Raw genomic sequence first — 26,137 nt, forward strand, 5'->3', positions numbered from 1 at the left:
TTCTATTAACTGCAATGCTTTTTAATGAGGTGCTATCATGTATATTGGTCCCAAGATGGCTGCCAACACTTCTTGGATGAAGTGCTGACAGCCAATCAGATCTCAGGATGAGATGTGTGGTTAGGCTCCGCCCACATATATATATTGATTTAAATGCTATTTTCTCAGGAACTACTGAACAGATTTACACCAGACCTACAAAAGGCACTTCCTTGACCTGAGGACTACCTCTCTGCCAAATTTCAAGTAACTCTGTTCAGCCGTTCGGGCTGTAGCTGTGTCTAAAGGTCCTATGGAAAAATGCATGGGAAAAACGCGTTTTGGGACCCCCCTTTTTTCTCAGCCCCCGCTTGACGCATCCCCCCGAGACTTTCAGGGTAGGAGCGGAGCGTAGCGCCCCACCTATTTTGAAAATTTCGCGAGGATTCATCGACCGGCGCCAAAGTTATTCCAAATAGAATGTTGCGGATTTCCTATGGAAACAGGGTCCTAACTATAACTATCTACTGGCGACCGCCAGTAGATAATATATATATATATTATCTACTGGCGCCGATTGACGAATCCTCGCGAAATTTTCAAAATAGGTGGGGCGCTCCGCTCCTTCCCTGAAAGTCTCGGGGGGATTCGTCAAGCGGGGGCTAAGAAAAAGGGGGGGTCCCAAAACACGTTTTCCCCATTCATTTTTCCATAGGACCTTTAGTCCTATGGCTAAAGGTCCGAACGGCTGAACAGAATTACTTGAAATTTGGCAGAGAGGTAGTGCTCAGGTCAGGGATGTGCCTTTTGCAGGTCTGGTGTAAATCTGTTCAGTATTTCCTGAGAAAATAGCATTTAAAAGCATATATATATCTATAAGCGCGCACCGTGCGCGTAAGGTAAAACTTACCGTACGCGCACGCTGCCGTGCGCGAGCCCGATTCTGATTGGTTGTTAGATCTTAGTAAACATTCGAATCGGTCGAAACCAGGAAGTGTCGGCCGCCATTTTGTCTCTCGCAGTCTGAGGGGGTGAAAAACAAAGGTGGAGAACGTGAAAAGGGGGCAGGGTGGACAGTTCCTGACCCCCTAGCCTTTGTCAGGGGGTCCCAGAAGGACCCCCAAGGGCCAAAATGTAATTTAATTTTTTTGCCCCACAGCGCGCGTACGGTACGCGAAGCGCACCGTGCGCGTACGGTACGCACACGGTGACAAACCTTAAAAAAAAAAAATACATAACTTAGCATTTAAAAAAACGTACAAATTCACTGAAAAAACCATAGGTTTCACACACGTTATAGTTAGGAATTAGCATTTAAAAAACCTTGCAAATTCACTTAAAAAACCATAGGTTTCACACATGTTATAGTTAGCTGGACATTTCACTCGTGAAAAACCATTGAAATTCCCCCGTTATAGTTAGTGCAGGCAACTATAACTCACGCGACCGCAATCCTCTGCTGATGACATCAGATATTACATCACTGATGACATATGTGTCTTTCTGAAAAAAAAATATTTGTAATATATGTATAGCTAAAAATTAATGGAAGAAGACATGGGCAAATAAGTGTCTAAATACAGTGATGTAATATCTGACGTCATCAGCAGAGGATTGCGGTCGCGTGAGTTATAGTTGCCTGCACTAACTATAACGGGGGAATTTCAATGGTTTTTCACGAGTGAAATGTCCAGCTAACTATAACATGTGTGAAACCTATGGTTTTTTAAGTGAATATATATATATATATATATATTATCTACTGGCGGTCGCCAGTAGATAGTTATAGTTAGGACCGTGTTTCCATAGGAAATCCGCAACATTCTATTTGGAATAACTTTGGCGCCGATTGACGAATCCTCGCGAAATTTTCAAAATAGGTGGGGCACTCCGCTCCACTCCTTCCCTGAAAGTCTCGGGGGGATTCGTCAAGCGGGGGCTGAGAAAAAGGAGGGTCCCAAAACGCGTTTTCCCCATGCATTTTTCCATAGGACCTTTAGTCCAAGCTACAGCCCGAACGGCTGAACAGAATTGCTTGAAATTTGGCAGAGAGGTAGTCCTCAGGTCAGGGATGTGCCTTTTGCAGGTCTGGTGTAAATCTGTTCAGTATTTCCTGAGAAAATAGCATTTAAATCAATATATATATCTACAGGCGCGCTCCGTGCGCGTACGGTAAAACTTACTGTACGCGCACGCTGCCGTGCGCGAGCGGGATTCTGATTGGTTGTGAGATCTTAGTAAACATTCGAATCGGTCGAAACCAGGAAGTGTCGGCCGCCATTTTGTCTCTCGCAGTCTGAGGGGGTGAAAAACAAAGGTGGAGAACGTGAAAAGGGGCAGGGTGGACAGTTCCTGACCCCCTAGCCTTTGTCAGGGGGTCCCAGAAGGACCCCCAAGGGCCAAAATATCTTTTAATTTTTTTACGAAAAATCGCGGAGTACGCGTAGCGTGCGCGTACGGTAGAAACGGAAAAATTCCGCGAACTGCGTAACGTGGGCGCGCGGTGCGCGAAGTGCACCGCGCGCCCACAGCGCGCGCACGGTGCGTGAAGCGCACCGTGCGTGTACGGTGCGCGCACGGTGAAAAACCTTAAAAATAAATAAATAAATAAATACATAACTTAGCATTTAAAAAAACCATACAAATTCACTGAAAAAACCATAGGTTTCACACACGTTATAGTTAGGAATTAGCATATAAAAAACCTTGCAAATTCACTTAAAAAACCATAGGTTTCACACATGTTATAGTTAGCTGGACATTTCACTCGGGAAAAACCATTGCAATTCCCCCGTTATAGTTACTGCAGGCAACTATAACTCACGCGACCGCAATCCTCTGCTGATGACCTCAGATACACTTCAGCCAATGGCTAACTTCACTTTGAGTGACACCATTTTGCTCCTTCACAAGAAGCACATCCGCACTCAAGCTTTTTCCCTTCTGGCCAATATTATTATTTTGATGTTCCCTTTGTGCTTGGAGTCTGAGGTGACAGCAGGACGCTTTATACCAATTTACGAGCACAGGCCACTTCTACGCTTTATCAGTTCCTGTCTCCCTCCAATGCTGCCCTAAAATCCTTTTGGGAAAGACCTTTGTGGCACATGCATCATTGTGTGCAATTGCGAATCCATAATTGCGATTATTAAGGAATCGCAAATATGGATTCTCAATTGCCAATGCATGTAGGTTTCGCTAACATTTTAACGATTCCTACAAATTCCTTAATTGGAAATTGCAAATTGAGATTCACAATTAAGGAATAGTTTCCCATTCATTGCTATGGGCATTGAGGCCCATAGGAATGAATGGGAATGTCATGCGCAATTTGCGTGGACCAAATAGGTACTCGCAAATTGCGCATGCAGTTTCAAGGGTGCAGGGGGGCTAAAAGGACACCCGGATGCATCCCTGAAATTAGCATGTGACCACATATTGCGCACACACATGCCCCAAAGGCATGTGTGTGTGCAACATGGAACTTTGAAAAAGGGACTTTTGTGCATTTTTCAAAGTTTTCGCAAATTCAATTTTGAATTTATGGTAATTTGCGATTCCTATCTGTGAAATCGCAATTTTTTTTCATCATGCATTGCATTTAAAGAATCGCATCTTGCGATTCCGTAAATGCATTCACAATTTAAGTAATCGCTAATTTTGCGATTAATGAAACACACAAAGCTAGCGGTATCCCACTAGGACAGCACCGGATTTAAGGGTAACTCAATGTATCTACTGGTGGAAGATTCCATCCACCATAAGTGTGCAATTTTGGTTAGCACCCGCCAGCACAATGCCGTTCCAATTACTGGAATGTGCATGTAAGAAAACAGCACCAAATGCACCACTCAGCTTGTATAATTTAAATAAGTCCAAATCCTTAAAGTTGTTCTTTTTCAAAAACTTCTTCTTTATTGTGCAGTTTATCATGCAATCTTTAAAAACTTCCAAAAACAGCCAAAGCAGCCGACGCGTTTCGTCCACCTTTGGACGAAGCCCTGAAGAAGTCCAAAGGTGGACGAAACGCGTCGGCTGCTTTGGCTGTTTTTGGAAGTTTTTAAAGATTGCATGATAAACTGCACAATAAAGAAGAAGTTTTTGAAAAAGAACAACTTTAAGGATTTGGACTTATTTAAATTATACAAGCTGAGTGGTGCATTTGGTGCTAATTTTGCGATTACTTAAATTGCGATTGTGCATTTAGGTTGATGCATCCCAAATGCAAAAATACCGGTCTCAAAGGGGCAGAGTCTGTGAATTTGCCCCATTGCCACTGGTATTTAGCATGATGCATGTGCCCCTAAGTGTATCTGACTTTCTCAGATAAACAAAGGACACTGATTTTACAGCATAACAGTTTGCGTCCATTTGAAACTGTTCTGTATTACATTATCGAAAGCTTCAATATTATATATTTGAATTCATTTCTTCAGACTCAAGTCCCCCAATGGTTCTTGAATAAACCTTGCCTAGGAAGAAAGCATTTATTGTGTTTAATTTGCAGCACTTTTAACACTTTTTTTTCATTCCTTCTTTCTTTCCATTTTTCTTTTATTCCTTCTTTCTTTCATTCCTTCATTTATTCTCATGTTTTTCCTTTCATTTCTTCTTTCTTCTCTCATTCATTTCTTTCCTTTTTCATTCTTTCTTCCTTTCCTTTTTCGTTCATTTTATCTTTCCTTCTATCTCACTTTCCTTTTTTCTTTCATTTCTTCTTCCCTTTTTTCTTTCTTTCATTCTTTCTTTTTTGCTTTCCTTTTCGCTTTCATTTTTTCATTCCTCCTGTTGCAGCATAAGTGTGGTAACATTTTTATTAGGCGATTTCTCTTCATTTCTACTTTAATCATACCCGGCCCTTTACGATTAGGCAATCTGCAGCACTTCCATTTACCACAAAGGCTATGATCCTCTAACAAATCATTCTCTGCCAATCGGAGTAGTGGACATAAGGGTAAATAACCAATCACCATGTTAGCTTTCCAATGAGGACTATTAACCAACAGGCAACTCACAAATTTGAGATCAGATTTCGGAACACCACTCTTAAAACCATGCTGTAGAAATAAAGGATAGCAACGGGATGCCCCAACCTCCTGAAGAAGTTAAGTCGAGTTAGAGTCCTAACTTTACTACTCCTAAACTGAGAAAAAATCCTAACTTTAAGACTTTCGGTATTCACAGTAGGCATTTAGGAGTCCTAAAGTTAGGACTCCTAACTTCTGTGAATACCAAAATGAGTAAGTGCCTTCTGTGAATACCAAAATGAGTAAGTGCCTTCTGTGAATACCAAAATGGTAGTAAGTTTAGGATTTTGTCTTAAGTTAGTTCTGTGAATCGGGCCCCATGTTTCTACGCATTTTTTCACCGCCTTTTACTAAATGCTGCATTCTAAACAGAAGCAAAAACAACAGTTGATGGACAGAAGGCAGAACAGTGTCATACATTCACCCCGGTACAGAGATCTGGGCCTAAATCCATCATTGTTTAGCTCACAATGCCATTCCAGTTTGAACCCAGCCATATGCAAATCAGTCTTGACCCTGTGCCTCATGAGAACAGTCCAGCCCGAACTGCCAAGCCAGGTCCTCCCTGGACTGGAAACAAGCATCCTAGGACCAGTTCTGGGGTTTCACACCTCTTCAGCCAGGCTAGCTTGATTCCAGTGGCATGGAAAGCATGGGACCCACGTCTGGGCATACCCGTCCCACTTGGGGTGACAAATGCAAAAACAACAGTTGATGGACAGAATGCATAACAATGTCATCCATTCACCCCTGTACGGAGATCTGGGCCTAAATCCATCGTTTTTTTGCTCACCATGCCATTCCAGTTTGAACCCAGCCATATGAAAATCAGTCTTGACCCTGTGCCTCATGGGAACAGTCCAGCCCGAACTGCCAAGCCAGGTCCTCCCTGGACTGGAAACAAGCATCCTAGGACCAGTTTCGGGGTTTCACCCCTCTTCAGCCAGGATAGCTTGATTCCAGTGGCATGGAGAGCATGGGACCCACGTCTGGGCATACCCGTCCCAATCGGGGTGACAATTGCAAAAAAAACAGTTGATGGACAGAATGCAGAACAATGTCATACATTCATCCCAGTACAGAGATCTGGGCCTAAATCCATAGTTTTTTTGCTCACCAAGCCATTCCAGTTTGAACCCAGCCATATGCAAATCAGTCTTGACCCTGTGCCTCATGGGAACAGTCCAGCCCGAACTGCCACGCCAGGTCCTCCCTGCACTGGAAACAAGCATCCCAGGACCAGTTTCAGGGTTTAACCCCTCTACAGCCAGGATAACTTGATTCCAGTGGCATGGAAAGCACGGGACCCACGTCTGGGCATACCCGTCCCACTCGGGGGGACAAATGCAAAAACAACAGTTGATGGACAGAATGCAGAACAATGTCATACATTCACCCCAGTACAGAGATCTGGGCCTAAATCCATTGTTTTTGTTGCTAACCATGCCATTCCAGTTTGAACCCAGCCATATGCAAATCAGTCTTGACCCTGTGCCTCATGGGAACAGTACAGCCCGAACTGCTAAGCCAGGTCCTCCCTATACTGGAAACAAGCATGCCAGGACCAGTTTCGGAGTTTCACCCCTCTTCAGCCAGGATAGATTGATTCCAGTGGCATGGAGAGCACGGGACCCACGTCTGGGCATACCCGTCCCACTCAGGGTGACAAATGCAAAAACAACAGTTGATGGACAGAATGCAGAACAATGCCATACATTCACCCCAGTACAGAGATCTGGGCCTAAATCCAATTCCGAAACCGGTCCCAGGATGCTTGTTTCGCGGTCCAGGGGGTACCTGGCTTGGCAGTTCGGGCTGGACTGTTCCCATGAGGCACAGGGTCAAGATTGATTTGCATATGGGCAGGTCTAAACTGGGGGTGGCATGGTGAGCAAAGTAATGGTGGATTTAACCCCGATCTCTTGACTGGGGGTGAATGTTTTGATTTGTTCTGCATTCCGTCCATCAATTGTGTGTCTTTTACATTCTAAGCAGAAAGCATTAGAAACCCCAGGCCATTTCAATTGCAGCAGTAAACATTAATAAACAACATTTTCACAAGACCTCTTATTAGGGCAACTCGTTTATATATTAGTTTTACCTTGTAGGCATGTTTTCTTCATCTTCCTTTAAAGCATGCTTTTATGGTGCTTTTACTACACTTGTCTCATTTTCATGTGTCACCATGTCTAATGTGTGCAAAGTGTACTTTCAGCTCTTTGTATGTTCAGTTAGTAAATGTGTTGTGTTTTGTGATTTTTTTAAAAATCATGCTACATCACTTCTTTTCTTTTTTCTTTTTTCTTTTATTCTTTCATTCCTTCTCTTTTCTTCATTATTACTTTCTCTTTTGCCTTCTTTCTTTTTCTCATTCCCTCTTTCTTGCTTTCCTTCTTTCATTCCTTATTCTCCTTTTCCCTTCCTCCTCTATTGCCTTGTCTTTCTTTATTGTTTTCTCTTTCTCTCTCCTCTCTTTCTTTCTTTCTGCCTCTTTAATCCATCGTTCTTTTTTATTCTGTATATTTTGCTTGATACAGCGCATAACAGTAAAACAGTAACTCCCCTCCCTACGACATCATACATGTGTAACCCTTGGAACAGGAGAACACTCCCACAGCCTTCCCCAGGCTTTACTTTTCCTCCAGGGTCTTGGGGTTGTCTCTCTGTATGATATCAAAAGTCTTTTCTGTCTACATTGAAACCATATTCTCATTACACTGGCCTCAATTATTGATCAGATGGCAGGTCTGGTGTCCAGCCCCTACACCGCCCCAACATCTCGATTTCTCCAGGGACCCCTTCTTTCTTTCTTTCTTTCTTTCTTTCTTTCTTTCTTTCTTTCTTTCTTTCTTTCTTTCTTTCTTTCTTTCTTTCTTTCTTTCTTTCTTTCTTTCTTTCTTGCTTTCTTTCTTTCTTTCTTGCTTTCTTTCTTTCTTTCTTTCTTTCTTCCTTTCTTTCTCTCTCTCTTTTGTTCTTCATTTCTTTCCCTCTTTCTTGCGTTCTGTCTTTTCATCCTTCGTTCTTTCCTTTTTTGGGGGAAATGTGTTTTATTTTACTTGATGCTTTGCTTAACAGTGAAACAGCAACTCCCCCCGTATGACAGCACATATGAACAACCCTTAGAACAGGAGGACAATTCCACAGCCTACCCCACTCTTGACTTCTCCACAGTCTTGGGGTTGTCTCCCTGTAAGATATCAATAGTCTTTGCTGTCCACATTGAAACCATATCCTGATTACATGGGCTTCAATTATTGATCAAATGACAGCCCGTACACAGTCCCAACCTCCCAATCTCTCCATGGATACCAGATTATTCTTGCCTTCTTTCTTTCTTGATTCAATTCTTGCTTACTTGCTTCCTGCCTTATCATTTGTTCTTTCTTTCTTGACTTCTTTATTTCCTTCCTTTTCTCTTTACTTCTTGCTTTCTTTTTTCTTTCTTGCCTTAATTCCTTTCTGCCTACTTTCGTGTCTTGTTACTTTCTTTCCTTCCCACTTTCTTTACTTCATTCTTTCCTTTTTTGACATCTTTCTTCCCTTCTTTCTTGCCTTCCTTTTTTTCCTTCTTTCTTGACTTTATTTTCTTTCTTGCTTTCTACTTTCTTTCTTTCTTTCTTTTTCTTTCTTTCTTTCTTGCTTTCTTTCTTTTGTTCTTTCCTAATTGCCTTTTTTCCTGTATGCCTTCTTTCTTGTCTTCTTACTTTCCTTCTTTAATTTTTAATTCCTTCTTTCTTGATTTCTTTCTTTCTTTCCTTCTTGCTTTTTCTTTCTTTCTTTAAGGCGGGAAAAAATGGCATAACGATAACAATTGGCTTTTTAAGTCTGAATTAGCCAAGACCTTTTGATTTTACTAACATTACGTTTATGACATAGTTACTGATAGAGATTTACAGCCACCCTTCATCCATTTGTCTGTGGATGTGTCATTCACATTTTTCTTTAACCCACTCAAGCATGCATCATGCGGCAACTTGTCACCGCACATCAGGCATTGGCTTACTTCTCTATGAGTTAAGTCATGCTGCTCTTTCACAAGCAGCCCCTCCACACACAAAGTAGTATCCTTTCATTTCAACATTTCAGAGGGTTTAGTTAAATGTGAGTGTTTATATCTTTCAAGATGTCATGGATGGAAATGCACCACTTTTTCTAACTCCTTTGATGTATTTTCTGTAGTGTGTGGTCCTCCTCTCCAACATGAGAAAGGAGCCCATGTGTCAACAAACGAGAATCACCCAAGCACCTGCAATCAGAGGGTGAATGGCACAGCAACCAGACTCATGGAAGCGGATGGACATTGCACTCCAACTCCGATGAGCATCAACTCCATTCACTTGCAAACTGAAGACCCTCAAAGCCAGCCGGGTGGAACTAGACAGCTGCTGCAGCCTGACTGAAGAGCGTCCAAACAGCCTGTAGTACAATCAGATGCCAACCATGCACTAGAAATTAAACATGCAGAAAGTGTTCAATAAGCTAGTACGAGTCCGTTTTAACAATCGGGCAAAGCTAATGGGCATTTATAAAAACATGCCTAGAATGACAAAGTTGTGTTTTCCGGGATAGCTTTCAACTTGCGAAAGTTCCAAATGTGAATGAGCTATTTTGATAGTTTTCCTAACTTTCTCTTTTTTCAGATTATATTGTTTTACATGTGGCCTTGTCTTATTGGATCAGTGATATGGATTTTTAGATAGAATGTTTTGATGAGTGGAATTAATAGGCATCATCTCTTCAAAACAGATGTGTCCATCACACCCTAAAGCGCCATATCGCTTAACAGCCGCACTGTGCCAATTTCAGGAACCGTACCATACTTGTGTATCTGCCTTACTACAAATAGCCAACAGTCATTGTATTTTTGTGGTGGTTGTTGACTGCAGTATTACTCATTACATACGTCGTATTTGTACAACTCCCCTGGACAGCTTCTTGGGGCCGGGGTCATAAATCATCATCATGCATTATCACGGATTGGGTATCACTCAGTGTCATTTGGACATCATAAATCATGGGTCATAAATCATCGGGTATCATCAATCATTCTGCCGCAATCGCCCATTATTTTGTTGTCATAAATCGCTCTGCCTGATCATCCTAAATCAGCAGTTATAAATCATGGTCATAAATCATCGGGAGGTCATAAATCATTCTGTCACAAATCTGTCATCATTTTGTTGTCATAAATCATTCTGCCTGGGCATCATAAATCATCAGCCATAAATCATCGGCTGGCCATAAATCACTGGTTTGTCTTTTGCTCATTTGCATCTCCTAGGGTCGTAAATCACCCTAACAGCTCGTAGATTGTTCTTTGTTGTTTTCCACACCCCTTGCGTGTGGGGGGCTATCCTTTCCCCAGAGTTATGCCCCAACTCGCAACCTTGTTAGTCTCTTTTGTGCCCTGCCGTCTAGCAGGGGCTGGGCTGCGAGTGCCGTCTCTGTTTGCTACCCCAATTTTTGTCTACGTCCTTCTACACACCGCCCTGTCGGTGTGTTTCCATAACCAAACCAATACACCTTTTGTTTCTGTCCCTTTTGGTTGGATTTGCGCTCTCTTTGTGCTATTTTTTGTGGGGGTAGATTCTTCCTGGAGCTAAGCCCCAGCTCGCTACCTTTTAGACTCTTACGTGCTCTGCCGTCCGGTGGGGGCTGGGTTGTGAGTGCCGTCTCTGTTTGCTGCCCCCTTTTGTTAGACCACTTCACTCAGCCGTGAGGCATCCCAAAGTGAGTGGCACCACTTCACTTAGCCGTGAGACATTCCAAAGTGAGTGGCCTTACTCCCACACACCGCCCGGTGTGTCTCCATAGCCAACCATTGTACCATTAGTTCCTTTCGTCCCTGTCAGCACTGCGACACTGCTGTTGTAGGTGTGGGTGGATGGTACTCGAAATTCGTTCGTGCCGCTCCCCCAGCTCCCTGATGTAAAGGTGAGCCGCCCAGGGAGAGCGTCACCTTATATCCCCCTCCCCCTTCCTCTCTTCCCTTTGTCCTTGGAAGTGGGGGAGAGGGCCTTGGGTGTGTTTCGCCGGACGGCGCAAACCAGTGCAAACCGGATCCATTCCTTGCAGGCTCTGGCGGCCGTTATGGCGCCGGCCCTTGAGGCTCCCTCCGGTGGTGGCCTTAGCTAGCACGTGATGTCAGTGCAGGATGATTTCCTTGACCTACTGTAGGCAGGTTGGCCTATTGACCTCTGATTCTTATGCATATATCTGTGCATCACCTCTCGGCTCAAATTGGAATACTGGCAGGCGCTCGCCCTGTCCATGCCTGTGACATGCACCCTACTAAGGTAGGGAAAAGTGCAGCATGTTATGCACAGTGCTGTGCAACTTAGATAACACAATGTAATATTATTACCCTTTCATTAATTACCAGTTCAGTATGCGGTCAATAGAGATATACTGTATCTGTAGGTTAGAGATATACTATAATCTACAGAACAGCAGTAAATACTGCATGAGGTGTGAAGGATGCTACCTTCCTTTACATCCTGCTAATATATGCTAATCTCATTGTAATGGGTTCACTTGTAAATAGTAGCTTCATGCTCCAAAACTGGAAGTGTTTAGCTAGTATCTGTGTGTTGGGCACTGTTTTCATCTAGGAAGATATTCTCTGAGCATCTCCAGTGTTTTATGGTCCTGCTGAACAGTGGATCTGCTCAAAGGTGGAAACTTTCCTTGGAAATGACAGAGGGGCTGATGTTATGGCAAGACCCTTCCAAGTTAATACCATTAAAATCAAATTTACCCCTACTCAAGACTTTCTCCCACGCAATCAGCGCGCCCCTTGAGCCCTGACTTCACCCTTCCTGTGAATCTAGCTGCATGTGTTTCAAACATTGGAAATCTGTCATAAGGAAGCTCGCCCTTTTTTCTACACGTCCATTATGAGAGAGTGCCTAGAAGTATTGTAATTAATGCAATAATTATTTGAAAACTGTCCTGATTCGAAAGTTGCAAAACGTCTATGTGTGGAATAAACTTCAACCCATTAATAAATATTACATATGACATGCTGAAGATAAAGTGTGTTCGTTGCACACATAAAGATGCAAGCCAATTGGGTTGCTGAGGGGCATCTTTTCATGTGTAAATGGGAGCATACATCTCTTTTTATGTCCACACAGAAGCAGGGCACATCCTCTGTAGTCTATGTCAGGCTACCCAGCATCTGGAGTGTTAACAAATTCAGGACGCTGGGCCTCCATAAACACTGGAAAAAGTAACCACATTTAGTGCATTACCGCCATTTTCAATAATTTATTTGTCATCACTATCTGTTAAATCATGGCAGGAATAGCATTCCTGTATTTAATGGGATAACCTCAGATTCGATAGTGGATAAACGCTTTGTTCATTTTCCATACAAAAACATTTGTAAAGTACATACTGTTTCAGCATTCAGGCCAGAAGATATGTTTTAAGAAAATACGAATTACGTCCAACTGTTGAGTTGAGATTCGTAACGGTTCAAAATAAAGAATCTTAAACCCTAATTTTCTCTTTTCTTTATATTTCGTAGCAGACATCGGAAATCGGAATACTACACAAAACTATTAAATCAAACCCAGCGGTGGGCATTTTGTATTCAATGAATGTTGGCAAATGTTTATATTTCTGTTATTGTTGTTTCTCGTTTTTCATGAACAGCGTTGAATTAAGCCAAGTATGTGATATCAGCACCCTCAAAGAGCCTTTCGCAGATGCTTAAAACTATGTAGAGATGCTGGCCCTTAGCACAGGCTTGTCTATGGAGTTCTTACATCATCTTATTCTCCACCTCGTGGGTTACTTTAAATTCCTATTTGTTTTTATCTTTTTCAAGAGTACCCTGGATGTTCATTTGCCTCTAAATATTGATGACTGACCCGTAAAGTGTTTAAAGGCAACATATCTCAGAATGGGGCGGGAGTAGTGCTCTACAGCAGTAGCATGTCTCCTAGACTTGACAAAGAAAGAGGGAAATGCCTCTGAGGGTTGTTTTTGTGCAGGAAGGTGTCCTTTCCTGCACAAAAAACACAATCCTGACTGTAATGCACAAAAAAAATCCTGCCTGTAATGCAGGCACCCTTGCAACATGCTGCTAGGGTGCCTGCGATGGCGTTTGGAAGCACTCAGTCCGCTAAAAAGAGAGCAGGAATGCGCCATATTTTAATAAATATGGCGCTTTCCAGCTGACTTTTTTGTGTAGTAATTTGAAGATGCTACCTCTCTACGAAGCAAATCAGATTTTTTGTTTTTGTTATTATCCCCCAAGGCCTCCCCAAAGCGATGCAACGAATTGGCAGATTTCTTTCAAGGAAAAATTAAAAATATATACACTGCATTTCTCAGTTCACCCCGCCCTAGTGACCTCCTACTAACGGAAAAGCCCCCACTTCATCCAGAAAACGTACTTAAGGAACTCCCAACCTTAAATCTGGATAAGTTGTCAGACATGTTCTCTCAAATAAAATGAGGCTCCCCCCTAGATCCAGCCCCTCCCCACTTCCTGCGTAAAGCCGGAAACATGATACTCCCCTCCATTTTGGAAATGGTAAATGTGTCCATCTCCACTGGATTAGTCCACTCACCATGGAAACATGCCATGGTAATAAGCCTTACTCAAAAAACCAAGCTTAGACCCAGATGGTTTAGGCAACTACCGGCCCATCTCGCTACTTCCAGCGATAGTTAAGATCCTGGAAAAGCACGTGAACTGGACCCTCTCTGACTTTCTAGGAACCCATGACCTCCTGCACTCTACCCAGACCGGTTTCCATCCTCAACATGGAACTGAAACGGCCATTCTTGTAGTGGTTGAGGAATCTAAGCAGATCCTCGATCAAGGAGGAGCAGTAGCCATTATCCTCCTAGTACTAGCGCTGGGATGTCGAAGGGTAGCTATGCGCTCTACAAATGCTAAATAATAATACTAAGATTCAGCTGTACAAAATAAGACTACATTAATAGATCTGGCATCAGGTTGCATGCTCAATCCAGCTCCACCAGCTGCAGTCAAAGTCCATGCTCAGTTTCCACCTCCTACCAGACTCTAATGTTCTCTAAGTCCCCACACTGAAACAAAAACACAACACCGCATTCCAGGCCTTAGAAGGATGGACACATACACATAGCAAGCAAAGAACAAATATACCAACATTTCCTTAACAAAATAGACTAACAGAGATACTAAAAAAAACATTGGGGGTTGTTTGTAACTCCTGTCGCCCTTCTCTTGCCTCACTTTCTAATGTGCAACTGCCCTATTCTAGAGTAGCAATCCATTCACTCTCTCTGGTCATCAGATTAGTAATCTTCTGGTTTGCATCTATAACTTTGTTGTATTCACTCGAATTTGTATCCAAAGTTCCCCATGTATATAAGAGATTTCCTTCTTCTAAACTAAACTTTTATATCACTAATTTAGAATAAATATTTAAGAAGAACAATTTAACTTATATTATTTCAGAAAGTGCCTTCGATAGTTTTTCATAGTATTTCCAACACTCGAATACCTTCTTCAAAACTGATCAAAATGATTCCCATCATCCATATAGGGGTGCACCTCCCATATACAAATAGGAAAGCCAGAACTATAGGATTGTCACATACCGACATGTTAAGCTGCTGCAGGGCTAGAAAAAGAACAGTAAGAAGAGTGGACACAAAACTCTCAATCTTTCCATTAAATAATTTTATTTAGGGACGTTTCACTAGAGTATATGCATGTTCTTAAGTGGATGAAGGACAAACATTCTCATCCTATCTGAGAGGCGGAAAATTAAATCAGGAAATCTAAGGCATTTTGGGTACCAAAAGCAACAGCCTCTGCTGACATCTACAATATTTAAATGTTTTCTTCAGAGACTGAAGTTGTCCGATGCACATGTCCTGATTCACAAAGGTTTTTAGATGTGCACTCTTAGCAAGCAAATAGAAAAAATTGTGACTCACACCTGCCTCAATTAAAAGCTATTTACTAAGTTTGAAACATTTGTTAGGAATACAGGATTGTGACTACAGAGCTTCCACAATGGCGGCAGGTGTAGATGTAGGCATTCGCAGTGGAGAGATGAGAAAGTTCCAGTATTCTTAGATGATGTAGGCAGAGAGCTCCTAGGATGATGGCGCAGTCATGGAACCACACCACAACCTGAATACGGGTGTTACTTCCCAGAACGCCAAGCACCAGGTATCAAGGCTCAGTAGCAGGTAGTCCTAAAGTGAAGTAAAACAAAAAAGCAAGGAAAGCAACAGAAGGTAGTACGGTAAAAGGACACATGAGGGAACCAAAGGGAAAAAGCAACACAGGTGAGCAATGCAGAATCGGGAGAAAAATCTGTATGAAGCGGAGTTAATATAGCTTTGAGTCCATGCCAGGCAATGCATCAAAATTGTAGGTCTGCTAAGTATGCTTCTGCCTGTATCGACCCAGGCGTGTACTGCAACCTGAATGTTCCCACGCCCATGATGGTTATCGTTCTAGCTTCCCGACTCTCCGTTTCCCAGTCTTGCAGAGCTTCTATTCCAGAGCCTGGTAATTCTGAAACAAATATAAGGGCCGAATATCCATTGTCTAACTCTTCCTTCTGTGCTTGCAGACTGAACTCGTGAAGGAGCACAATATGCTGCACTCTGGGGGAATAAACAATTTACCCCCTTTGAAAATCCAAAGAACTCCCCCTTTTTGCTTCAGTGTGATTAATTGTTGAGATCAAATCACTGCACTGATTGCAAGAAATTATTGCAAGGCATGATTCCATCCACTATTTGGGACCCATTCTCCCCATCCCAAAGGTAATGATGAATATGTGAGCAGGCATGAGTGTGGGCTGGGAATGGCATATGGCTGGTTCAAAGGAAAACAATAGAGACATACAAGTTATCTTTCCTCTCTATTTTTCCAGGGACTGTCTACCAGTCATGTCTTGGTCTAGGGTACAGAAGAAGGCTGAGCTAAAATCCACTATCCTGGAGGCCAGAGTAAAATCTGGATCTAGAACTTGTAAGCGTGAACATTAAGGTTGTTTGTGCCGTTTTTGTTCCCTGTGGGCATCATCCCAATTGCATCTGATCTTCAGAGCCCATCCTGACTCTTTTTATGTGCACAAGCATCCCCTCAAGGTCACAGAGCCATTAGTGTGGTTATTATAAAATACCAGGACCAAGATATTTATATTTAACGTTCTCTGGAGCCCTTGATCTTTGAAGGTAGATGACATTAATACGCTTAAGCAGCCCACCATTGAAAATTACTGACCATTGCCAACGCTTTAAAAGATCAAGCTGTTTTAGGTTTTGTACGTTTTGGATACCAAAGCTGGTTGCTTGACTAAGCTGTGGCATTCGAATCACAGCAATTTCAGTTGTTTACCAGTGACCTGTAGATGCTATGATATTGACTCTTGAAGTTCAGGCACCCAGGGAACCATAAAAACTGCCTTGCTAACATTATGAAATGAGTGATGTGCTTTTTTTATCACGTTTTATTACGCGCCATTCATGGTTGGTTTAGGTATGAATTGTATATTGTACTGGGATTGCTCCGCGAACAAACATCATCTCCAGCTGTGCCAGGAGGATCAGTATCCAGTCTCCGCCGCACACTTACTAAGGCGGTGATCCATTATTTCTGTGCTATGGAAAGCTTTGGAGCTATGAAGAGAGCAGAAAATCCAGAAGATAACACTGGTCAGTAGTTTGACTATTGTGTGGAAATTTAGCTTGCAAACTGAACATTATCTGCGCCATCTTGCCTCTCCCCAGCGCCACGCACAGCGAATGCACGGCCGCCATTTTAGGCACCCCACTCTCTCCCCGCTCATTCTCGATCGCCAGCGTTTTCCCCTGGCGCCGCGAGCATTCCCCCGCGCGCCGGCCGCCCCCGCTCTCTCATACACGGGCCATAAACCCTCTCCTTCTGCGCGACCCTGCTACGGAACCACATCCGACCGACATCTCATACATGGTCATGCCTCTCCTTTGATAACCCCCTTCCTCTGCGCCCCATTGTCCGAACTGGTCCCAGGCCATCACCTAGCCCTACGGATGCAGTTTATTGCCCCTACTGTAAGGGAAACACCCCACATCCAAGGGATTACAGTAGATCAAAGCCCCTACCCCCTGAGACCCGACCGGTCACACACACCCCCGGGAATTGGCGGAATACCCTGCTGCGCGATAGCCATCTCCTACTGCGGGTAAGGTGGGAACTTCTACTGTAGCTATGTGTGGGATCGGATCTGAGCCGGGGCTTCAGGGGATGTTCTCTCATGCATCAAGGGAATCTCAAGAATGTACTATGTGTAATAAAGCAATAAACCTGTGTATAAGAGACCAGGTCTCAGAGATGCAGTTAGAGCACCTCGTGACGATACCTTGCTGTCTGATCTGATGTGTTCTGCTCCGACGGAATAAAACTTTGTTTCCTGCCTTCCAGTCTCCGGCGCCTGCCTCTTTCATTGGTAAATTATCGAGTGGTATGAGAGGCGATTACCGCCGGGCAAATACTTGAAAGGTTATCGATTGAAACTGCCTCTACCATTTAACAATTGGCGTCCCAAGCGTGGGGCCCATCAGCGACACGTGGATCCAGTGGGAGAGGTCCCGACGACAGAGTGAACGACTGCAACGATCGGGAGAGCTCCTGCCCAATAGACCCTCGTCTGGCAGCCGATCATCCGAACTTCACTGGTTCCGAGCAGACCTCTCTCGAGTGATCTACGGTCCTGACTGGGAACCATCAGGAGTGCCGCGGCAAATACGGAGAGTAGAGGACGATCGGGCGCTGGAGGCGGAAGACGAGAAACTGTCCACGCGGTCCGGGTAAGGTCGTGATACACGACAAATTGCGAAATAATTGATTGATTGTTTGAAGCTTTGGAATACTAGTATTGCTCATTGATTGTGCTCATTGATTGTTCTCTTTGAGATATTCGCTGTCTACAAACGGGGAGGAGTAGAAATACTCTCTCCCTCTCCCTTTGAAGATAGTGAAGGGTAGGTAACGCAGACTTTTGTCCCCGTTGAAACCCGTCGTGCCTATCTTTATCTCCCCACTGATTGATTGTCCGAACATTGATTGTTTTGAAGAATAGTGCTCTTTGAGATATTCTCTGTTTGCAAATAACATAGAATAGAAATATTCTGTCTAGTCTTTGCAAATAGTGAAGGGTAGGTAACGCAGACTTTTGTCCCCGTTGAAACCCGTCGTGCCTATCTTTATCTCCCCATTGATTGATTGATTGATTGTCCGAACACTAGTTGTTCGATATTGGTTCTTTGGAGGTATTCTCTGCTTACAAATAACGAGGAATAGAGATATTCTGTCTAGTCTTTGCAAGCAGTGAAAAGATAGGTAGTGCTGACTTTTGTCCCCGTTGAAACCCGTCATGCCTATCTTCTCCCCACTGATTGGTAGTTGGTTCTGCCCGGACCGCTTATTAGAGGTGAACCATCCGGCTCCACTGGAGGGCACCCCTAATAAGGACATGTTCACTAAATATGGACTAGTCGCCGTAGCTTATAGCAAGCTGTGGCATAAATATACCAAGAAGGACCCCGAGAGTCAGTGGCCACTGATGGGATCCTTCGACGACCATAAGATAGAAGCGCTAGAAGTAGCTCTGCGTAGCAATAAGACGACGCCTACTATGCTTGACAGTATTGGCATGTGGCGCAAAGAAGCAACGCAACGGAAAAAGAGGGAAGAAGTAAAAGCAGAAAAGGAATTACGAAAGGCAGCCCACCTTGCCGCTAGAAGGTTAGAAGAAGAAATAAAGGAGAGAAGGGAAACTAAACTAAGGCAGGAGCCCGAAACATCAGGCCAGTACGCTGTTAGGACCCCTTCTTTGCTCTACCCTGAGTTGTCCTCCAAGCAGCGAACGAATGACGAATTACTGTTAGGTCCCCCGATCATTTACATGCCCCCTCCATATGCACCCTCCCAGTCAGTAGTGCAACACCCACCACCCCCAAACACGAGCGAAAGCAGTACAGGGGCCTCGGTCCTCACGGCCTCCGCGCCGGCTGAGCCTCTTGTACTGAACCCAACGTCGGCTATAACGTTAGATGACCCTGAGATGAGAAAGAAAGAGTCCACCAGAATGAATCGACTAACGAAGGATGAACGAACAGGAATCGACAAAATAGTAAAGGCACTGGTGGGATCCTTTTTGACCTTACAAAAACTAAAGTAACGCTAGGAGTTAGCCCTTTGTGGGACATATGAAACCAAGGGAAGGAGCCAAGCTCACGGTCGAGACGGCCACGAGGTAGCCCGACTCCATTACTCTCGCTACCTAAACATGTCTGCCCTACTGCCCACCCCGCCCAATAAGCATGACAAAATCCTGCACAAACGGAAGCCTGCTGACACCCACCATCGACGTCACCAAACTAGGGCTAGATCGCGCACAATTGGGCTATGTTATTTTTCCGATTGCACAGTAACCTCCTTGTGCTCGTCACCAGATCGCAAATATGTACAAACACTCCAACGAAGTAGTATAGTTATAACATTTTAATAACTTATAAGATATAACAAACACACCAACAGGGTAAACAGGTTAAAACACGTTTTAAAACAACTATTTACATGACAGTCTGCTGCAACCTCCATCCCAAAGCCTTAACGTCCACGTGACACCGTCCTCGCCTCTCCTTCCTCGAAATTGCAACATTGGCCTGTTTTGGGCGGTCCTTTTTAGTTGACTTTGGGCTATAAAAGCCATGCAAAAATCCATTGACATCAGTGGCGGACGACTGTGCGAATAGGCCGGAGGCTATACGAAGCGCCGAAGTTCTGGCAACACCAAGGCGGAGTCCGCCACGCTGTGCGGGCCTTCCCGTTTTCTTTCTTCTTTCTTCAATAACGGCTGATGCCCTGACGGGGGGAGGCGACGCGGACGGGCCTCCCCCGCCTCCCCAAGTGGAGGCTCACCAGCAGATGAGGGCACCCCAGCCATCTTTTTCATCGGTCTGCTGAATTTCACCCTGGCACGCTGTGCGGATCTTCCCATTCTCTTCTTCCTTCAATAACGGAGGGTGCCCTGGCGGGGGGAGGCGACGCGGACGGGCCTCCCCCACCTCCCCAGGTGGAGGCTCGCCAGCAGATGAGGGCACCCCAACCGTCTTTGACTCACCGGCCAGCTGAGCTGCACCCTGCCGCTGCACGCGACCACCGGACAACCGCCCAAGCACGGGTTCACCAGGATCGCCACTAGCTCCCGACGCGAGGAGTGGGCCCCCGCAGCCAAGTAATCGGGGACCCACCCCGGTGGCGATACCATCCAAACTGCTGTCGTTGCTGCTACTGGAATCACCCCGGTGGCAGTACCATCCGAACTGCCGTTGTTACTGCTGCTGGCTCCTCTCCGGTGGCTGTACCGAAGAGCTGCTGCTACTGCTGCCCTTGAACTCCGGCGGTCGACTCCTCCGGATCCAGGCCTAAAGCCCACCGTGAGACAATTCTGGACTCGAAAGCTTGTCTGCTTGGGCGTGGGCCCCACCCTTGACAAAATGCTCCCCTCAGCCTTGCAGAATCGGCTGGAGTCATTTGACACTCGACTCCCGCGGACTTCCGGTAAGGACAAAACCGCCGCCATTGCTCTTTGCCCTGGACGGCAGCCACCTTGCCTCCGCTTGGTGCAGTGAGAAAGACTGGTTCGAAGCGTCGGCGGAAGAACCCGCCTGCTGCCCCGCCCCAAGAACGAACCATGGCATTTCTACGGGGTCGCAGTGACGCCATGCTGACGCAAAGTTGACGCTAACGAAAGTTCTCGAACTACTGAAAGGAATTCTGGTCCAACAGCTAATTCATGGAAAGACTTAGACTGTACTCTGGCCCGACCTCGCCCCAAGATGGCGCCGATGTAGGAGAGGCCTACAAACCCTTGTGGCGTTCCAGTCACGTGACATTTGTGTTAAAAAGAGAGATATATATATATATATATGCGATGCTTCCACACATGATGGTCGGGGAGGGGCGGGGAGGGAACCGATTTTATGCCGTAGTAGCATTGCTCATGACACTCGACGCCTCTCACACCGTGGCCGGCCTGAACGGTTGTAGGCCCGTATCTTATATACTGACATTGTTTTAAATAAAGGGCCTCTTGAAAGAATTACGGAATCAGTGTCATGACTAATCACATAGGTTGATAAAGATTTCGTCTTTTGAAATAAATGATTGTTACTCCCAAGCAATAGAAAACAGATAATGCAGTCCCCATTTGCCTGAATCTTTTTGATTAACGGAATTTGTACCCATCACACCTATCTTTTCCAAGAGTTGTTAAACAATGGTCAACCATAGCTCAGGGTATATGCCGAACGCAAGGTATGGTATCTTGCACCTTAATACACGACCGATTGAGAAATGCATGTATGACAAGGGAACCCGAATTTAGGAAATGAAATAAATTAGAGCATCTTTGTCTCGGACAAAAAGAATAATAGGTCTGTGGTATCACCCATTCCTGCGACTAGCCTGGTACGTGGTAAGTAGAACTTTTTCGTGTCTGCGCGCGCTAGGGTACTTTGAATACTGCACATCCCCTCCCCTCTTTTTCCCCTCTATAGGTCACGACGAAGCTCCGACTGAAGAATGAAGTGGACATGGACCGCACCGAGTTCAATATCAGGGAAAATTTAGACAAACGTTGTGAGATAGTGCGTGAAGTGCAGACCACCATTGAGAACATGAGAAACTGTATGGCATGATTGTGTGTGTGTGCTATGATTACACGGTATGAATATGTATGCATCTCATGCTTAGGTCACTTGAAGAGAGCGTCACTGTATGATTGAAGTGCTCGCCCACCGATCAAAGGGAGGAGAATAAAGGGTCTGACACCCCCTAGGATAAACTACAAAATACTGAAAGTACGCAGCATGCATAGGAAAGGAGGACAGGAAAGGAGAGGTCCCCATACTCAACGTAGCCCTGAGTCTCCGTCTTAAGTTTCTGCGCTTGATGCATGTACTGTCACACCCTATCCGGCATTTGTGTGTACGTGATCACCGAATTTATGTCTTTCCCCCGCTTGTGTTTTCTTACGTGGAACAGACCCATGCTACTCCATGTTGTGTGTGCACCAAGTGGCCTATTATCTTACCCATGTCTCTCTCGTTTTGTGTCGTATGTATGCCAAATAGCCTACTTGATGCACACGTCTCTCTCTCTCTCTCTCTCTCTCTCTCTCTCTCTCTCTCTCTCTCTCGCTCTCTCTCCCCCTCCCTCACAGAAGGCTCTTTCTTGCCCTCTTTCTTTTTGAATAAATTAACGACACATACCTCCTCGGTAAGTGTATAATTGGCCTGGAGCACGGTGGTGTTCGAACAAATTGACTGAAACAAAACGACCGTACTTTGCCACGTTACTACCTCTCCTTTCTACAAACATTGAGCTTAATTGGCTGAGAAAAGAAAGGACAGGTAAGACGACTGATGTCTCCCAATTTGGCCCTCATCACGGGGACTATATGTCAGTGGTTTCCGTTTTTTCAGAGCTTTAACTACACCATCTCCACCGCCCAGAATTACCCCCGCCCAATTACCCCGAAATAGAATGTCTGAAGCACCCCGTTCTCCCAAGATAACCCCAGCCCTATACTAGCCGCCTCAGAGTATTTCGAACGAAACAGCTGATGACCTTATTCACTAATAATACATCGCCTAAACTGATAAAGGGTTACCTATTGTCACCAGCAAAAATAATGCTTAGCTTATGTTCCTCCCCGAAATGGATACTCGTGAACCCGTGACAGTAGCACCTCGCACTTTCTTTTCATAAACTTAGCAGTCCTCGGAAAGAAATATGTATTAACAAAACTAGTGTTGAGACGAACGAGTCTCTGCCGGAGAAGCCGGTTCGAATTTTTAATAGACTAGAAGGTTGACAGAGGTCAGGCTTCCTGCGACCAGTACCGGGCGCAGGAATCGGCACCTAGAGGGCCAGACGATGGACAGGGACACCCACAGAAACTTGCACCACAGCAATGATTAATAGATTAGTAACGCACACACTAACATCAGAGTTAATAGACACCAATCATACCGCAACCGATAAAAGCATGTCCGCAACTACTCTGTGGTTGGGAGAGAGGATGAAGTATGTGAATGTCTTCCCTGCCAAACTCTCTAAGATTTTTGTTTCTTGTACCCATTCAAAGATAACCTACGGCCATCGGAAGAGAGGGGTCGGACGTGACGCACAGCCTGGCTGCAGACCATGGAACATCTATGACATCGACCAAGGGGGAAGCTACGAAGCAAAAAGGGCGTGAGACGAGACACCATTTTCAGGATGATAAGCGCGAAGGGCTACATCGAGGCCCCCCCTGCTCACTGACCAGCGTGCCTGAAGTCTCAACCCGTCGGGCCCGATTGATGGGCCCAGTGCTGGAAGATTCTGCTCCCCTTGGTCCACATTTTTGATCCGACCCCACTCCACCCCCTCTTCCCTCGGCATCCCGAAGCACGTCACACCCTTCTCTCTCTCACCCTCTTTTATATGGATTATGAATCTGACTTACCTACAGAAGAACAAAAAGCAGGTACCCTGTCTCAAAGTACCTATGGTGAACTGTGTTAAGGAACAGGGCTGTGATCGGAGAACAGTGAATGGTCACACCCTGCAACGTGAGAAATTGGATTTGAGCTGGACCTTAGCTCCACCGCCGGTGCTCAACAGTGCCAACGAAAGAAGAACAACAATAAGAGCTTACCAGTGATGGCTCTTTATAAAAAAGGACACTGGAAAGAAGAACCCATGTCAAAGTTGAAAATCCTCTCCCAACCACCTTTTCATATTAACTATCTTCCTATCAAGTTTTCATGATGTTGCATCAATCACTTCCGACTGTACACTGAGAAGTTAAGAAAATGTAACTTTGTATAGTGACATTCATACAACACCAGCCATGTACACGACTATACTGACTATTTTCGATCCACACGAAGTCTGGGCCTTAAGTAATGTATGAAATGTCCCTTGTTTTGCCAGAGACATCCTGTTTGCTTTACAGTATCCTATTTGTGCTCAAACAAACTCCCCTCCTCCTGTCCCTGGGCCTGACATGCGGCACAGCTGATGTAACTCTGTATGTACTACCTCCTTGCCTACTTTATCACCTGTATGTAACTATAAGCAAATGTGTCAGATTACTCCTGCCTGCCCTAAAAACTCTGTATCTTTAAGGAATGTACAAAAGACATTAACGATATTATAGCTGAAGGTTAACGAAGATAAACGTCGGCCAGGCAAGCTGGCGAGATATGTTAAAAGGGAGGACTGTGGAAATTTAGCTTGCAAACTGAACATTATCTGCGCCATCTTGCCTCTCCCCAGCGCCACGCACAGCGAATGCACGGCCGCCATTTTAGGCACCCCACTCTCTCCCCGCTCATTCTCGATCGCCAGCGCTTTCCCCTGGCGCCGCGAGCATTCCCCCGCGTGCCGGCCGTCCCCGCTCTCTCATACACGGGCTATAAACCCTCTCCTTCTGCGCGACCCTGCTACGGAACCACATCCGACCGACATCCCATACATGGTCATGCCTCTCCTTTGATAACCCCCTTCCTCTGCGCCCCATTGTCCGAACTGGTCCCAGGCCATCACCTAGCCCTACGGATGCAGTTTATTGCCCCTACTGTAAGGGAAACACCCCACATCAAAGGGATTACAGTAGATCAAAGCCCCTACCCCCTGAGACCCGACCGGTCACACACACCCCCGGGAATTGGCGGAATACCCTGCTGCGCGATAGCCATCTCCTACTGCGGGTAAGGTGGGAACTTCTACTGTAGCTATGTGTGGGATCGGATCTGAGCCGGGACTTCAGGGGATGTTCTCTCATGCATCAAGGGAATCTCAAGAATGTACTATGTGTAATAAAGCAATAAACCTGTGTATAAGAGACCAGGTCTCAGAGATGCAGTTAGAGCACCTCGTGACGATACCTTGCTGACTGATCTGATGTGTTCTGCTCCGACGGAATAAAACTTTGTTTCCTGCCTTCCAGTCTCCGGCGCCTGCCTCTTTCATTGGTAAATTATCGAGTGGTATGAGAGGCGATTACCGCCGGGCAAATACTTGAAAGGTTATCGATTGAAACTGCCTCTACCATTTAACAATTGGGATCATAATATTTTATGAATATTCGTCGTTAAAAGTACAGGGGTCCTGTAGAGAGTCTTCCCATCCAAAGACCGTTATATTTCAATCCACCAAGAGAGGCTTGACATTCAAACTATTCCTTCGTTCATACTGGAAGTGGTACCAACATTTAATTTGAACTAGGTAAGTGTTTTATTGTTTTTTTCCACCATTTTCACATGCTTCCTTGGCTGAGAAAAACTTTGCAATCTGGATATATTTGGTGCCCTCGCGTTTTACCTATAATGAATAACCAATGCCTAAGAATGTTAGACCAGTTATTCATCAAGTATGCTGGACTTACTCCAGGAAACATACCCACAAACTCCACCATTGCCATGTACATGGTCACCTGCATGCCTACTTGTAACAAATCTATAGACATCCGCCTTCTCAGACAGTTCATGCTATATTCACAAGAGTTAACTAGGTCGACCTCGAAGCTGGGGAACCGGGCTCGAGTCTTGGCACGGACGCTCATATCCTGTGATCCTGGGCAAATCATTTTCTCTCCCCTGCCAAACTAAATGAATGCTTCCATCTGTAACGCAACTGATGCTCATTTAAAGTGCTCTGATACCTTCAGGTCGAGTTTGCGCTATATACAACTCAAAATAAAAACCTCTTACTCATGTCAGACTTTTAGTGGGCAGGACCATGGTCAAACCCGGTGATTTTGTTAAGCCTTACTCTCTAGATGAAACATCTTGCAGAAATGAATGAGGGAATGCTGCACAATTGCTCTATGTGGCGCTTGACACATTTTCCTTGTAATGCAAATTACGAAGTGTATCCATATTACTGCAGTCCAAGGTGGTTTCCACACTTTCATTCCGACACACATTTAGGTCACCTTTACAGATCACGGTATTACAGACCTTTTAATCTGGGTATTGTTTTAACCATAAAAGGGAAAATGCCATCTTTTGTAAGGGTCTAGGGAAATGAAAAATGATTATATAAAGTTACCCTTTAGAAATAT

General features: G+C 44.8%; 1 protein-coding gene across 1 annotated transcript in view; it reads left to right on the forward strand.

The window, feature by feature from the left end:
* EGF (epidermal growth factor) overlaps positions 1-12,509 on the forward strand; it is a 732,085-nt gene extending 719,576 nt beyond the window's left edge. Inside the window, exon 23 of the mRNA XM_085635667.1 lies at positions 9,186-12,509. Within this exon, the coding sequence (XP_085491793.1) occupies positions 9,186-9,406 (221 nt within the window). The 3' untranslated portion in view covers positions 9,407-12,509. The remainder of the gene's footprint in view (positions 1-9,185) is intronic.
* Positions 12,510-26,137: the final 13,628 nt, after the last annotated feature.

Source organism: Triturus cristatus, chromosome 2_1, assembly GCF_964204655.1.
Source record: "Triturus cristatus chromosome 2_1, aTriCri1.1, whole genome shotgun sequence".
Taxonomy (NCBI): Eukaryota; Metazoa; Chordata; class Amphibia; order Caudata; family Salamandridae; genus Triturus; species Triturus cristatus.